The 16292-nt window shown below is 36.8% G+C and overlaps 1 protein-coding gene and 1 pseudogene across 3 annotated transcripts in view; one reads left to right on the top strand and one right to left on the bottom strand.

Moving 5' to 3' along the window:
- The window catches only part of ZCWPW2 (zinc finger CW-type and PWWP domain containing 2), a 168256-nt gene that overhangs the window by 46141 nt on the left and 105823 nt on the right, over window positions 1-16292 (top strand). For all 3 annotated transcript variants that reach the window (XM_070238091.1, XM_005600877.4, XM_070238090.1), the window contains exon 2: window positions 6829-7182. In XM_070238091.1, coding sequence (XP_070094192.1) covers window positions 6842-7182 — 341 coding nt within the window. In that variant the 5' untranslated portion in view covers window positions 6829-6841. The remainder of the gene's footprint in view (window positions 1-6828; window positions 7183-16292) is intronic.
- Window positions 15263-15785, bottom strand: LOC138918142 (cytosolic iron-sulfur assembly component 2A pseudogene; annotated as a pseudogene).

Here is a 16292-nt window from a genome sequence, read left to right as displayed (position 1 = left end):
CCAGCCCCCTCACCAAGTGGTTAAGTTTGTGTGCTCTGCTTTAGTGGCCCAGGGTTTTGCCGGTGCGGATCATGGGCACAGACTGGCACCACTCATCAAGCCATGCGGAGGCGGTGTCCCATGTAGCAGAACTAGAAGGACCTAGAATTAGAATATACAACTGTGAACTTGGAGGCTTTGGGGAGAAGAAGAAGAAAAGGAAAAAACAAGAAAAAAAGATTGGCAACAAATGTTAGTTCAGGGCCAGTCTTAAAAAAAAAAAAAACGCAAAACTTCCACATCTCTCTTTATATTTGTTTTTTGAGTTAATAGCCCTTCACTCAGTGGCCAATGTCATGTCCTCCTCCTCCTGCTTTGTTTGTAGCCCACTGTGGGGCCTTGTGGAGGATGGATGATGGTGTCCTGGAAGCCTTAACAAAAATTATTATTTTTTTTTGAGCAAGATTAGCCCTGAGCTAACATCTGCTGCTAATCTTCCTTTTTTTGCTGAGGAAGACTGGCCCTGAGCTAACATGCCTGCCCATCTTCCTCTACTTTATATGTGGGATGCCTACTGCAGCATGGCTTGCCAAGTGGTGCCATGTCCACACCCAGGATCCGAACTGGCGAACCCTGGGCTGCTGAAGCAGAACATGTGCACTTAACCACTGCACCACCAGGCCAGCCCCAACAAAAATAATTTTAATTTCTTCCTTTTTTTTTTTGGTGGGAAAGATTGTCCCTGAGCTAACATATGTTGCCAATCTTCCTCTTTTTGCTAGAGGAAGACTGTCGCTGAGCTAACATCTGTGCCAGTCTTCCTCTATTTTTTTCTATATGTAGGATGCTGCCACAGCATGGCTTGATGAGCACTGTGTAGATCCATGTTTGGGGTCAAAACCCATGAACCCCAGGCCGCCGAAGCAGAGCATGCAAACTTAACCACTACACCTCTGGGCCGGCCCCTAATTTCTTCCATTTTTGATGACCAGATTTATGCTTCAATATTATCAAAGACACAACGAGATAAAGATATCTGCTATTACTACTATTGTTTAATATTTTCCTGGAGGTAAAGTAAATGTAAACAAAATATAAAGCATATCAACAACATGGCAGAATAGGAGGCTCTGGACTTTCCTTCCTCCTACAGATGAACTGAGTAAACAGCTACACACAAATCAGTTCCCTCAGAGAGAGATACAGAAATTAGTTGAGTGGCTCCTGCATATTGAACGATTGAGAAAATACCCACATTGAAATGAGTAGGAAAAGCTGAGACACACTTGTGCCATAAACCTCCAGTGCAGCACCTTACAATCAGGAAGGAACCCCAATTGCCAGCTTCTCCCTGAGGAGCAAAGGATTTGGACCACTCAGCTAAATCCCTAACTTTTATGGCTGCTACCCAAAGCCTGGCTCCCAAATCACCTAGCTCTCTGAGCCAGTGGGCCCAGCATTTATGAGTCTCCCAGGACCATATTAAACAAAGAGGTGGTTTTAAACAGAAGTGTGAGCACTTACCATGGTTATTTCTCTGGGCTCCACACAAAGGAAGCAGGCAAAAACACAAGGCTACCAGTTTCTCCCTTATAGGGGTTTGACTACATATTTTTTCTACCTGCTGCCCAAGTGTTGCGCTTCTAATCAGCCTGCATCTGGAAGCTGACTGGGCTCCTCCAGGGACCTGAAAGGGAATGTGGGTACTTCCCTTGCCTTCTCCCTCCTCATTCACTCCAATGATAAAAGCAAGTCTCCAGCTTCTCTTTGGAAGGAGCTTGTCCATATATCTAGCTCCCATCTTATATGGCTGCCACTTGAGGGCTGCCTCCCAGATCACTCAGCTCAGTGAGCCAAAAGGGTGGAGTATTTGCAAGTGTCTCTTCACCACAGAGAACAAAGAGGCAATTTTTAACAGATGTGTGAGCACTTCCTCCCACTACCCCTCTAGCCTCAGCAGAGAGGAAGCATGAAAAACCATAAGGTTCCCAGTTTCTCCCTGGAAGAGATTTGACTGCATATTTTCCCAGCTGCTGCCCAAGGGTTGGGCTTCTAATTAGCCTACACCTGGGACCTGATGGGGCACATCATCAGTAGTCCTATGGGACCCTGAATGGACATGTTCCCTGAATGGGAACTTCCTGTGCCTTCTCCCCCTGGCTCATCCCAGTGATAAAACCAATAGAGGTAGACTTACCTGTCAGAGAATTCAAAATAATGGTCATAAAGATACTCACTGAGGTCAAGAAAGCAGTGCATGAACAAAGTGAGAATTTCAACAGAGAGGAAATATTTGAAAAATACGAAAAATAAATCATAGAGCTGAAGAATACAATAATTGAATTGAAAAATTTAATAGAGGAGTTCAACAGCAGTCTAGATCAAACAGAAGAAAGGATCAGTGAACTTGAAGACAGGTCATTGAAAATCATCCAATCAGAGAAGTAAAAAGAAAAAGGAAGAAAGAGAGTTAAGATAGATTAAAGGACTTGTGGGACGCCATCAGGTGGGTGAATAAATGCATTCTGAGAGTCCCAGAAGAAGAGAGAAAGGCATAGAAAGATGATTCAGTGAAATAGTGGCTCAAATCTTCCAAAACCTGTGTTAAGAAATAGACATCCAGATTGAAGCCTAAAGAAAACCAAAGAAGATACTTCAAAAAGAGCTACATTATATAATCAAACTCTCAAAAGCTAAAGAGAGAATTTTCAAAGCAGTAGGAGAAAAGCAACGTGTTACGTACAAGGGAACCCCCATAAGACTATAAGACTATAAGACTATTCAGCAGAAACCTTGAAGGCCAAAAGAAAGTGGGATGATATGTTAAAAATTCTGAAAGAAAAAAACTGCCTACCATGAATACTTTACCTGGCAAAGTTGGCCTTCAAAATTGAAGGAGAGAGGAGACCCGACCTGTGTTGTAGTGATTACATCTGGCACCCTGCACTTCAGTAGCCCGTGTTCGCAGTTTCGGATCTTGAGTGTAGACCTATACCACTCATCAAGCCATGCTGAAGCAGCAACCCACATACAAAATAGAGGAAGATTGGCACAGATGTTAGCTTAGGGCTAATCTTCCTCAAGCAACAAAAGAAGAAGGCTGGCAACAGATCTTAGCTCAAGGTCAAAATTCCTCACCAAAAAAAAAAAAAAAAAAAAATTAAAGGAGAATAAAGATATTCCCAGAGAAACAAAAGCTGAAGGAGTTCATCACCACTAGACCTGCCTTACAAGAAATGCTAGAAAAAGTTCTTCAATCTGAAATGAAAGGATGCTATTTAGTAATATGAAAACATGGAAGTATAAAACTCACTAGTATAGGTAAATATAAAGTTAAATTCACAATAATATATAATGGCAGTATGTAAATCCCATGCAACTCTAGTATAAAGGTTAAAATACAAAAGCATTAAAAATGACTATAACTACAATATTTTTTAATGGATACATAGTATGAAAAGATGTAAATTATAACATCTAAAAGATAAAATGTGAGGGCAAGGATTAAATGTGTATAGCTTTTGTATACAATTGAAATTAGCTTAAAAATGAACTGTTATAACTGTAAGATGTTTTATGTAAGCCTCATGGTAAGTACAAGGCAAAGAGCTATAGTAGATACACAAAAGATTAGGAGAAAAGAATCAAAGCATACCACCAGAGAAAATCAAATCACAATGGATGAGTGCAAGAGAAGAAGAAAGGAAAAAAGTATCTACAAAACACCCAGAAGAGAATTAAAAGGGCAAAAGCAAGGCTTTCCCTATCAAAAATTACTTTAAATTGGCGGCCAGCCCAGTGGTGTAGCAGTTAAGTTTGCACGCTCCATTTCGTCAGCCTGGGGTTCACATGTTCGGATCCTGGGTGCAGGCCTGCACACTGCTCATCAAGTCGTGCTGTGGCAAGCATCCCACATATAAAGAAGAGGAAGATGGGCATGGATGTTAGCTCAGGACCAATCTTCCTCAGCAAAAAAAGAGGAGGATTGGCATTGGATCTTAGCGCTGGGCTAATCTTCCAAAAAAAAAAATTACTTTAAATAGACTAATTCTCTAGTCATAGAGTGAAAGTGAAAGGATGGAAGAAGACATCCCATGCAAATGGAAAACAAAAGTGAGCAAGGATGGCTATACTTATATCAGACAAAATAGAATTTAAGTTAAAAACTGTAAAAAGAGACAAAGTAGATTACTATATAATGATAAAGGGGTCAATTTATCAAGAGAACATAACAATTGAAGATATTTATACACCCAATATTGGAGCATATGAATATATAAAGCAAATATTAAGAGATCTGAAGGTAGAAATAGACAGCAATGCAGTAATAATAGAGAATTTCAATACCCCATTTTAGCAATGGATAGGTCATCCAGACAGAAAATCAATAAGGAAACGGTGGACTTAAACTATAGTTTAGATGAAAAGGATCTAACAGACATATACAGAACATTCCATCCAACAGCAGCAGAATGCACATTCTTCTCAAGTGCACATGGAACATTCTCCAGGATAGATCATATGTTAGGCCACAAAACCAGTCTTAACAAAGATAAGAAGATTGAAATCATATTAAACATCTTTTCTGACCACGATGGTGTGAAACTAGAAATCAGTAACAGGAGAAAAACTGAAAAATTCACAAATATTTGGAGATTAAACAACATGCTTCTGAACAACCATTGAGTCAAAGAAGTAATCAAAAGAGAAATAAAAAAATATCTTGAGGGCCCAGCTTGATGGTGTAGTGGTTGGGTTTGTAGTCTCTGATTTGTTGGCCTGGGGTTCATGGGTTTGGATCCTGGGTGTGGACCTACACACTGCTCATTAAGCCATGCTGTGGCAGCATCCCACGTACAAGGTAGGGGAGGTTGGCATGGATGTTAGCTCAGTGACAATCTTCCTTAAGCAAAAAGAGGAAGATTGGGAACAGATGTTAGCTCAAGACCAATATTCCTCACCAAAAGAAAAAAAAATATCTTGAGACAAACAAAAATGGAAACACAACATACTAAAAATAAGGGATGCAGCAGAAGCAGTTCTAAGAGGGAAATTTATGGCAAAAAAAGTCTTCATTAAGAAAAAAGACAGATCTCAAACAACCCAAGTTGACACCAGATGGAACTAGAAAAAGAAATACTAAGTCTAAATTTAGTAGACAGAGGAAATAACAAAGATTAGAGCAGAAATAAATGAGAGATTAGAAAGATAATAGAAAAGATCACTGAAACTAAGAGTTGGTTTTTTGAAAAGATAAACAAAATTGACAAACCTTTAGACTAACAGAAAAAAAGAGAAGACTCAAATAAAATCAGAAATGAAATAAGAAACATTACAACTGATGCCGCAGAAATATGTAGGATCACGAGACTACTGTGAACAATTATATGCCAAAAAGTTGGATAACCTAGAATAATGGATAAACTCCTAGAAACCTGCAACCTACCAAGACTGAATCATGAAGAAATTGAAATTTTAAACTGACCAATAGCAAGTAAGCTGATTGAATCTGTAATCAAAAATTCTCCCAACAAAGAAAACTCCAGGATCAGATGGCTTTACTGGTGTATTCTACCAAACATTTAAAGAAGAATTAGTGGCCGTCCTTCTCAAACTCTTCCAAACAATTGAAGAGAGAGAACACTTCCAAATTCATTTTATGAAGCCAGCGTTACCCTGATACCAAAGCTGGATAAGGACATTACAAGAAAAGAAAATTGCAGGCCAGTATCCCAGATGAATGTATATGCTAAAATCCTCAATAAAATACTAGCAAACAGAATTTGACAGCACATTAAAAGGATCACACACCATGATCAAATAGAATTTATCCCTGAGATGCATGGATGGTTCAACATATTCAAGTCAATAAACATGATACACCACAATGAAGGGGGTGGAAATCATATTATTATCTCAATAGATGCAGAGAAAGCATTTGACAAAATTGAACACCCTTTGATGATAAAAAACTCTCCAATTAGGTATAGAAGGAATGTCCTTCAACAAAATAAAGGCCATATATGAGAAGCCCACAGCTAACGTCATGCTCGCTGGTGAAAAACTGGAAGTTTTTCATCTAAGATCAGGAACAAGAAGGGTGCCCACTCTCACCACTTTTATTCAACATAGTACTGGAAGTCCTAGCCAGAGCAATTAGGCAAGAAAAAGATATAAAAGACATCCATATCAGAAAGGAAGAAGTAAAATTTTTTCTGTTTGCCAAATACATGATCTCATATATAAAAAACTCTAAGATTCCACCAAAAAATTGTTAAAAATTGTATATCCAAGAGACAGTACAGCCTAGTGGATAAGATCACAGAATTTGGAAACAAAGTGCCTGCATTTAAATCCCAGCTCTACTATCTACTAACTCTGGTACCTTAAACAAATTACTTAACTTTTCTCTCTAAAAATGGTCATACTAAGGTTGTTGGGAAGACTATATAAGCTGTGTGCACAAGGCACTTAGAATGATACCTGGCTCATAGCATTCAATAAGGTTTAGCTATTATTATGGCAAAAGTATTGGATACCTACGAGATGTGTACTACGTAGTAGATTAGTAGATATTGTAGTTAACTTCTACTCCTCTTCTGCTCCATCATACTTTTTTATTTTTAATTTTGGAGCATTCTGTCCCCAGAGTGATTTATGCGTCTATTTTTTTCCTTTGTTTCTGGGAAGGTGGAAACATCACATGTTCTACATGTTTAGTCTTTATAGAATAGAGAGGGGGTGGACAAAGAAGATATCAAAGAGCTATTTCTCAGATTTTGGTTTGAACTTTCTCTCCTTATACTCCCTAATCTTTATCCTTCTATTTTCCTCTTATTTATATTTCAGATTCAATGCATTTATGGAAAAAGAAAAATTGGATAGTAAGATAATAGTACAGTATTGTAACAGTGCAATGGATTCCTCAGTAGAAAACAACATGTATGTAAACAAAGTGTGGGTTCAATGTGAGAATGAAAGTTGTTTGAAATGGAGATTGTTGTCAAGTGAGGATGCAGCCAAAGTTGATCACAATGAGCCATGGTACTGCTTCATGAACACTGATTCAAGATATAATAAGTGCTCCATTTCTGAAGAAGACTTTCCTGAAGAGTCTCAGCTTCATCAAAGTGGGTTTAAGATTGTCTATTCACAGCTCCCTCTTGGAAGCCTGGTTTTGGTAAAATTACAGAATTGGCCAAGGTAAGGTTTTTGTGGTTGTTTTATAATAAACTATTGAAGTATAGTCTTGGTACATTTATGAATTTTTAAAACTTTTCAAAGAATCAACTTTTTCTCATTTGTCTGATTTCTCACGTATTGTTTTCTGATCTCATCCTTATTCTTTTCCTGACTTCTTTGCGTTCAATTCTTCTTTTTCCAGTTCCTTAAACTGGAAAGTTAGGTAACTGATTCAAATCTTTTTTCTTCCTGATATAGACAAAGCTATAAATTTGTCTTTAAACACTGCTTTAGCTACATACCACAAATTTTAATATGTTGTGTTTTATTACCATTCAGTTTGAAATATGTACTAATTTTCTTTGTGATTTCTTTTTTGAAGTGAGTTTTTAGAAGTGTACTTTTAAATTACCAAATATCCGGGGATTTTTAAATATCTTGTTGTTGAGTTCTAATTTAAATCTGTTGTAGTGAATTTCACTGAATCTTATTTTATGGCCCATCATGGCCTATCTTGAAATAAATGTATATTCTGTAATTGTTGCCTAGATGACTGAAAGATTTTTTTTCTTTTTCTTTAGATTTGTATATTTACTATTGTTTAGCTCAGTGTTTCCCATTTTGGGTATTTTCCCAACTATGCAATATGTACTTTCAGTATGTAATTTCAAGTGTTTTTTAATTTCAATTACGTTATTTTTAAATCATCAACAAATTTATTCTGTTGTGTTATTTTGATTTTCTTTTAATAGGACTCCTATACTACTTATGGTGGATATTCTTTGGTTATCTTTGGTATTACTTTTTCTTCAACTGTTTTCATCTTTTCATTTTTTAGTTTAAATATTTTTCCCTTTCCATATTTTATTTTTCTGAAGCTATTATCAGTTGAACTTATTTTCTTTTACGTTCCTTCCAGGTTAGTGTTTATTAAAAAATTTAAAAATTCTTTCATGAGTTTTGCCATCTCTCTTTTCAAATCTTGCTTTTCTTCAATGTCTGTTTTTTCAGTTTTTCTAATTCTAATTTATATTTTTTTCCATGACCTACATTATTTTTTTAATTTCTGTTAGTTCACCTTAAAATCTCAGGTACAATTTTGATCTCTTTAAGGGCATACCTCTCAGGCATGCTTTCATTTTTTATAGGGATGTTATTTATTTTTAACACAATAACTTATATTTGATTCTACTATGATCCTTTCCTGTTGTGTACTTTTATATGAAATGAGTTCTTGTTCTTTGGGGAGAGAAAAGGAAGTCAGAATGAATTTTTTTCAGTCTATTTTCTCTCTATTCTGATGGGTCATTTCTTTTTTTTTTTTTCTGAGGAAGATTAACCCTGAGCTAACATCTGCCGCCAGTCCTCCTCTTTTTGCTGAGGAAGGCTGGCCCTGAGCTAACATCTGTGCCCATCTTCCTCTACTTTATATGTGGGATGCCTACCACAGCATGGCTTGTCAAGTGGTGCCATGTCTGTACCCGGGATCCACCGAAGCAGAAGGTGCATACTTAACCACTGTGCCACCAGGCCGGCCCCTGATGGATCATTTCTGTTGTTCTAAGTTCACTGATTCTTTCCTCTATTATATTCATTCTGCTGTTGAGACTATCCATTGAGCTTTTTATTTTGGTTACTGTATTTTCAGTTCTAAAATTCCCATTTGATTTTCTTTAGATCTTCTATTTATTTGCTAGACTTTGTAGTTTTTTCATTTTGGGTCTTATTTAAATCTATTTTAGCCTGCTGCTTCTGCTACCATAATGGAGGGGTATTAGGGGTACCTCTTTGTTACTGCCAGGTGGGAGTGGAAGTCCAGGTTCTCTACTCAGCCTCTACTGACTCTCTGGGGATGGAGGGGTGCCTCCTTAACTGCTGGGAAGGGGTGAGAGTTCAGGCTTCTCACTCGCCACCCTGGCTGAGAGGGGTAGGGATACCTTGCTACTGTTCCCCACTTGACTTCCACTGATGCCATGGAGGGAAGACCTTGTTAATGCTGGACGGTGACTAAAATCCCAGCTTCCCACTAGGCCTCTTCTGCCACCACCTGAGCAGGGAGGGAGAGAGTCCTTCATTACTGCTGGTTAGGTTGAAGTCCAGGCTCACTTGAGCACTTGGCCTTTGCTGGTGAGGGTAGATATGAGGGGCCATACATAGTTTTTTCCGTGGTGTTTGACTGGGATAAAGCAATTATTTAAATGTTTTGTGTCTTGCTAGGCTATCCCTATCCTGGTCCCTTTGACTAGAAAGAAAGGCTTCATATGGGCTTTTTGTTTGTTTGTTTGCACCCATTGGTATTTCTGGGTTGCTGGCTTCTTCAGAACCCAATCTAGGATATATGAGACATAAAGAAAGCTCAGGGATCTCACTGCCATGTCATTTTTCAGGTCCCAAGGCCCCTATCTGGTTTATAGTCTCTTCACCTTTTAGAATTTTTTCTTGTTTATTTGATATATAATACTCAGGATTTTTAGGTGTACTTAGTGGGAGGAATATAGACAATTGAGTCCACTTCAGCTTTTCCAGAACTAGAATTTACAGAATAGGTTTTATAGCTTTTTTGTCTAAATCATGTAGCCCGAGCCCCTTATTCTGTTTTTTTCTCAAAATATCAAAAATATGAACTTGTTTTCTGAGATTTCCTAGCTTTTTTTCTCACTTTTACTTTTTAAATTTTTAATTAAATTTATTTATCTATTTACATATTTTGATTAATAGACTTTATTTCTTAGAGCAGTTTTAAGTTTACAGCAAAACTGAGCAGAAAGTACAGAGTTTCCACATATCCCCTCCCCTGCCTCATACAACCTCACTTACCATCAACATCCCACATCAGTGTGGTACAATTGTTATAATCTATGAACCAGCCTTCACCCATCATTGTCAACCAAAGTCCTTAGTTTACATTGGAGTTCACTCTTTGTGTTGTACATTCTGTGGGTTTTGACAAATGTATAATGACATGTATTCACCATTACAATATCATACAGAATAGTTTCACTGGCCTAAAAATCCCGTGTTCTATTTTTTATCCCTCCCTCCCACTAACCCCTAGCAACCATAGATATTTTTATTGTCTCCATAGTTTTGCCTTTTCCAGACTGTCATATTGCTGTCATGACATAGCATGTAGCCTTTTCAGATTGACTTCTTTCACTTAGTAATATACATTTAAGGTTGCTCTATATATTTTCATGGGCTTAGAGGCTTGATAGCTCGTTTCTTTTTATCAGGGAATAATATTCCATTGTCTTTATGTACCACAGTTTATATATCCATTCACCTACTGAAGAATATCTTATTGCTTCCAAGTTTTGGCAATTATGAATAAAGCTACTGAAAACATTCATGTCCAGGTTTTTGTGTGGCCATAAGTTTTTCAACTCCCTTGGGTAAATACTAAGGAGCATGATTTCTGGATCGTCTGGTAAGAGTATGTTTAGTTTTGTAAGAAACTACCAAACTGTCTTCCAAAGTGGCTGTACCATTTTGCATTCTCACCAGCAATGAATGAGAGTTCCTGTTGCATCTTCTCCAGCATTTGGTGTTGTCAGCGTTTTGGATTTTGACTGTTCTAATAGGGGTATAGTAGTATCTCTTTATTGTTTTGCTTTGCATTTCCCTGGTGACATATGGTGTCTAGCATCTTTTCGTATGCTTATGTACTATCTGTATATCTTCTTTGGTGAAGTGTCTGTTCAGATCTTTTGCCCATTTTTTAATTGAGTTGTTCATTTTCTTACTGTAGAGCTTAAGGGTTCTTTGTATGTTTTGGATATCAGTCCTTTATCAGATAAGTGTTTTGCAAATATTTTCTCCCAGTCTGTGGCCTGTCTTCTCATTCTCTTGATACTGTCTTTTACAGAGCAGACATTTTTTTATTTTAGTGTAGCCCGACATCAATTTTTTTCTTTCATGGATGATGCCTTTGGTATTGTATCCCCATTTTTTTTTTTGCACCTTCTCTTTCCTTAATTCTTATGGGTCCTGTCCTCTTCAATTTGGATTATACTCCCAGCAGTTTCTCATCCATGTGAGCTTTGGTCCTGGAAAGGAGCTTTGTTGGTTAGTTTTAAGTGTTCATAAGGCCCAGACTGCCCTAACACCTTCAGATTTTGTTGTAATCCCCCTTGCAGTTTTAGCTGCTGTGCTTTGACCTGCTGCACTTTCCAATGAATCCTTCTTGCAGTTTTGAGGTTCTGATCTCACAAACCCATCGGACCTCTCGTTGCCTCCCCTGCTACCACCCTATTTCCTCTCACACAGATGCTAATCGTATGTGGGTCCTTAAGGGTCAGTAGTTTGTGCCTGCTTCCTTCTATTTTGGTGTTCACATGGGTAGCTAATCACTTAGTTTTGTTATAGATGTTGTGTGTCAGGTTTTTGCTTTGCTATTATAGTTACTCTGCCTGTACTTTTGGGGAAACTTCAGGAGGTTCTGAAACTAACACCATTGCTGCTATCTTCCCAGAATCCCTTGCTATTTTACACTACATTTTCCTACTTAACATTCTCAAAGCTGGCATACTCTGGCTCATATTAACTTGTTTTCATTCATATTCAACCATTCTCCATGAAGAATATAAGATGTTTGCTTCATAGAGAGAATGTGATGGGCTTATTCTAACACACACACACACACACAACACATGCAAGAGGCCTTCAAGTCTATACCTAGATTTGTGTTCTTGTTCTCTTACTTACTGTCATGGGCTTAATTGCATTCCCCCAAAAGTCATATGTTAAAGCTTTGACCTCAGAATGTGACTGAATTTGGAGTTAGGGCCTTGAAAGAGGTGATTGAATTAAAATAGACCATCTAGGTGGGGACTCATCCAATCTGATGGGTATTCTTACAAGAGGAAATTTGGACACACAAAGAGACACCAGGGATGCACCTGCACAGAGGAAAGATCATGTGAAGTCACAGGAAGAAGGCAGCCATTTGCAAGTTAAAGAGAGGCCTCAAGAGGAACCAACCCTGGTGACACATTGATCTTGGACTTCCAGCCTCCAAAACTGTGAGAAAATAAATTTCTGTTGCTTAAGCCACCCAGTCTCTGGTATTTTCCTATGGCAGCCCAGTAAACTTAATAGTTTTGCACATGTGGAAATCTTTTTGAGATATATACCTTTTGTTACTGAGGGCTTTTCTAGGGATCAAGTGTGAAATGTTGTAAAAATATATATATATATATAATTAATTGACTTGTGTGTAATAATTAGGATGGACATGCAGAGGAACTAGATAGTTATGTAAGAAAAAATAGTTTAAAAGACATGAATATGAACACTCATTTTATGAGGTTACTTATGAAGGTATTTGTAGTCTCATATCATTTTTCATATCTTAAATTAACATTCTGAAAGCAGAGAGTTTGTATTTTCTAATGGAAATTTTGAAGGTTCAATAACTCTAATTCAAGAAGTGGATTTGTTTCTTGTCACTATATCTGAAATATTATGTGAGAAGTCTGATTAGGAATTTCTTTTGCAGTTTTGTGCTTGTAACTGAGGGTTAGGACTTGAAATACAAATGAAACATGTTTTGCTCCAGTCCCTAAATTATCTGTAATATATGATTAGGACCATCAAAATGCCTGCAAAATAAAGCTATATCTACTTTCTTGCTTATTGGAAAGAATAGAATGCATTTGGCTAAGTAGTCACATATATGTCTTCCTCTTTATGAACTAAGTACAAATGAGCACAGACTTAAAATACAGATTGAGAAACTCAAATCTTGTTATATTGTTTACTCAGTACCACAAATAAATAGAAAGATGATAACACAACAAATTGCAGTAATAGAACATAAAGCTAGAATTAACCTACTAAAAACAGTCAAACGTTAGTTCTTAATTAAGCAATGTTATAGATGTTGAAGTTTCAAGTGGAAAGACTAGCTGGCTGGCTTCAGGGGTACATAGCAGTGTAGCATAGTCTGGATCAATTCTCGTTAGCCCATGGCCTTAACACCCAGCTTTGAAGGCTCAGAAACTCAATCTTATCAACATCTCAGAGTTCTTCTTTATCGGAAGAGTTAACCCTCTCCAATAAAGCCAGAAAATCTAAAGAGAGACTGATACAAAATCTAGAAATGCTTATTTAACCTTTATATAATAAAAAGAAATAATTGTTAAGAGAATAGCACTGTCTTTGTCTATGGGCAAGCTCCATGGAAAATCAAATTATAATAGTTACATTTACCTCCACATTGTGAGATAGCACACACTTATATATGTATAAAAATACATATGCAGCCTCTTGCCTTTGAGTTATGCCTATATGTGCTTGAGGGTGGGGATATCTGCATATACTAGGAAGAGAAAAACTATCTCCATAATGTTTAAGCAGCCTTGATTTTTAATAATTGATCAAGTAGCATTGTATTCAGCTAGAAAGAGCACAGTGGTAAAAAATGAAAAAGTGTACTTATCTCACTAATACAGAAAGATCGTTGTCAAGCAGAAACTAGGCTCTATTTAGGGAAATATTTGGACATGTTTACACAGACATTTTACAAAGCTTTCTCATAAATGTGAAAATTAATTTATAGACAATATATTTGCATTCTAATTTACTGTAGTTCAAACAGTTTAGTAATAAAATATACCTTTAAATTAACAAACCAATACAGTAATACTTTTTAGACATAGTATATAAATTTATAAATGGAGATTTCTACTAGATCCTTTCAGTATTATAAAATATTATTTGATTACTTCTTAATTACATTCTTTTGCCTATGGATTAATATACTTATAATATGTATGTGTGTAGATGGGAAATTTCCTCTTCCCATCAGCCGCTGCAGTTAGGTATAGCCCAAAGATTTCTTGGCAAATATAATGTTCAATTAGGGATGACTCCAACTTGTTCATTTCATTTCCCACAGATTAGGAGTGAGACCCAAGTAAAATGTACTCTCCTCTTGAACATCCAAACCATGTTTTAAAAATAACAGTCATGTACTTCTCATTGAGTATAAATATATTGCAACTGAAATCATGCTTAAGCTTCAACTTCTGTTGAAGGCAATAGCTCTCTTAGCTTATCATTCCCACTGGATAAGAAATGGGTAGGACATCAGTTTCTTTATGATACATTTACACTTCCCTTGAAGTTACTTGTCCTACCAAAGTTTCGCCTTTCCCCAGGTGGATTCCAACACCTGAGATTTATTTGACCTTGTTGTATTTGTACATTTTACCTCCCGCCACTCACAGATTCTAAAATTCATCACTTTCCTTGTAATTCTGATACCCTTCCATTGTGTTGCCTGTTCTTACTCTCCACCTTTAAGCCCCCAAACAACACTTGAGAATTTCTCCTCAATATGAAAGTGAAAAATTGGGAAGTAGAAATGCACAATGTGCTATCTCATTGACAGTTTTGGAACTCAAATTGAGGTCAGTGTGAGGGCAAGAAATGGACATCAGCTTTCCTCAATCACAGCAAGTCAGAGAAGATGATGTATATAGCAGCTGGAGAGAACTAATCATGTTTTCTGTATCTATGGCCTCTCCTCAGCTTTTTCGAAAGTTTGGTACATTCCATTTTAGCCAAGATATACAGACTAGGAGTCAGACAATTCCTTTGCACTGCCTGAAGAAATACTAAAGTGCCCTAGTTCTATGGACATTTAATGATACTTTTTATAATTCATCTTTAAATCAGCATGCAATATTTTCTATAATATAAAATGTTTTAAATAATGAACAGAAGCTTTTTTTTTAATTGGCATCAAATTCTTTTTAGGAGTCAGCTCTATTTTTATTTACATTTTATAAAGTAATAATTTAAATTGAATACACTTGGGCCCAATAGGTTTGATGTAAAAACTACTTGTATCAGAATTTATGTCAGAAAAGTAGCAGCTCATCTTATGCATAATAAATGCAAAATAGTCTTTCTTTCATGTGTTATGTGTTAGAAATCCTGAGACTGTTTTAAACTGAGTGGAGTAGGTGAAACTTGTAATTTGATATTGGTTGGCAGTAATCCTTTTTAAAATTGAGGTGACATGCAAATAATGTAGTATTAAACATGAGCCCCTTATATTTCACGAACAGTTTAAACAAATATGTTAATGCAACAATCACGGTTTGGTTGCTTTTAAAATAGCTGTTAATGAGGTTGAAGGACCCACTTGTTCCCACATTTCCAGTAAGTTGGGGGTCTCCATTGCACACCTGCCACTCACTTTGTCATTTATCTGCCTATTGACGTCTTCTTATTTTGAGTGGGCTCCTTCCGAAATGTAGATTTCCATTGTAGGTTTCAAAGATAAACTCCACTTAAGTTTTACTCTTAAGCACAGCCCAATAAGAGTCGCCAAATAGCAATAAAATATTGTGCTGTGAACCTGATAATAACCAGACAGTCTTCTTCATTTAGTTCCTGAACTTCTACTTTACTTTCCATTATCACTTCCAATTCTTCCAAAGTTTTAGGCTTCTTTGGGTTCCAGAGTCTGACTCAATTTGTAATCCCCTAGCCCTCCTCCTCCATGATCCGGGGCTTCCAGGCAGCCCTCCCCCTCCCTTTCCCCTAACTCAGAGACGCCCAAGAGCCACAGGACTCTGCTCAGCATCCAAGGAGCAGCCAGCCACCTGCTCCATTCTCACTCTTCACCATCCCTGGTAACTGGTGCACCCAAGTCATTACCTCCTGGCAGCTATACTTGGGACTCATCAACTTGCTGGAATCAAATGTTTACATTAATAATACTAAGCATGGAATATTTTCATTAGTTTACATTGTGTTATTAATTTATATCTGTAAAAACTTTTTTGTAGTTGGTTATGATAGATACATTTCTATATTTATGATTTAATAACTTTAATATCAGTTGATAATTTAGTAGATCAACCTATAGTCCACAAATCCAGGCAATTTACAGATTTTGTATTTTTGTAATTTCAGATTCTTTACAGTATGATTTGTGTACTTCCTTTAGGTTTTAAAATTATCTAAATAGCTAATTTATCTAGTTTCTAAAAAATTATCTAAATGAAGCAAAAAATGTTTTTGTATCACTTTCTACTTCTCAAATATACCGGTTATCTTATCTGTATATGATTGTATTAGTTTTCTAGGCCTGTCATAACAAAGTGTCATAGACTGAG

Source organism: Equus caballus, chromosome 16, assembly GCF_041296265.1.
Source record: "Equus caballus isolate H_3958 breed thoroughbred chromosome 16, TB-T2T, whole genome shotgun sequence".
Classification (NCBI taxonomy): Eukaryota; Metazoa; Chordata; class Mammalia; order Perissodactyla; family Equidae; genus Equus; species Equus caballus.
The sequence above is the reverse complement of the archived record's forward strand: the minus strand, read 5'-3'. Positions and strand labels throughout refer to the sequence as shown.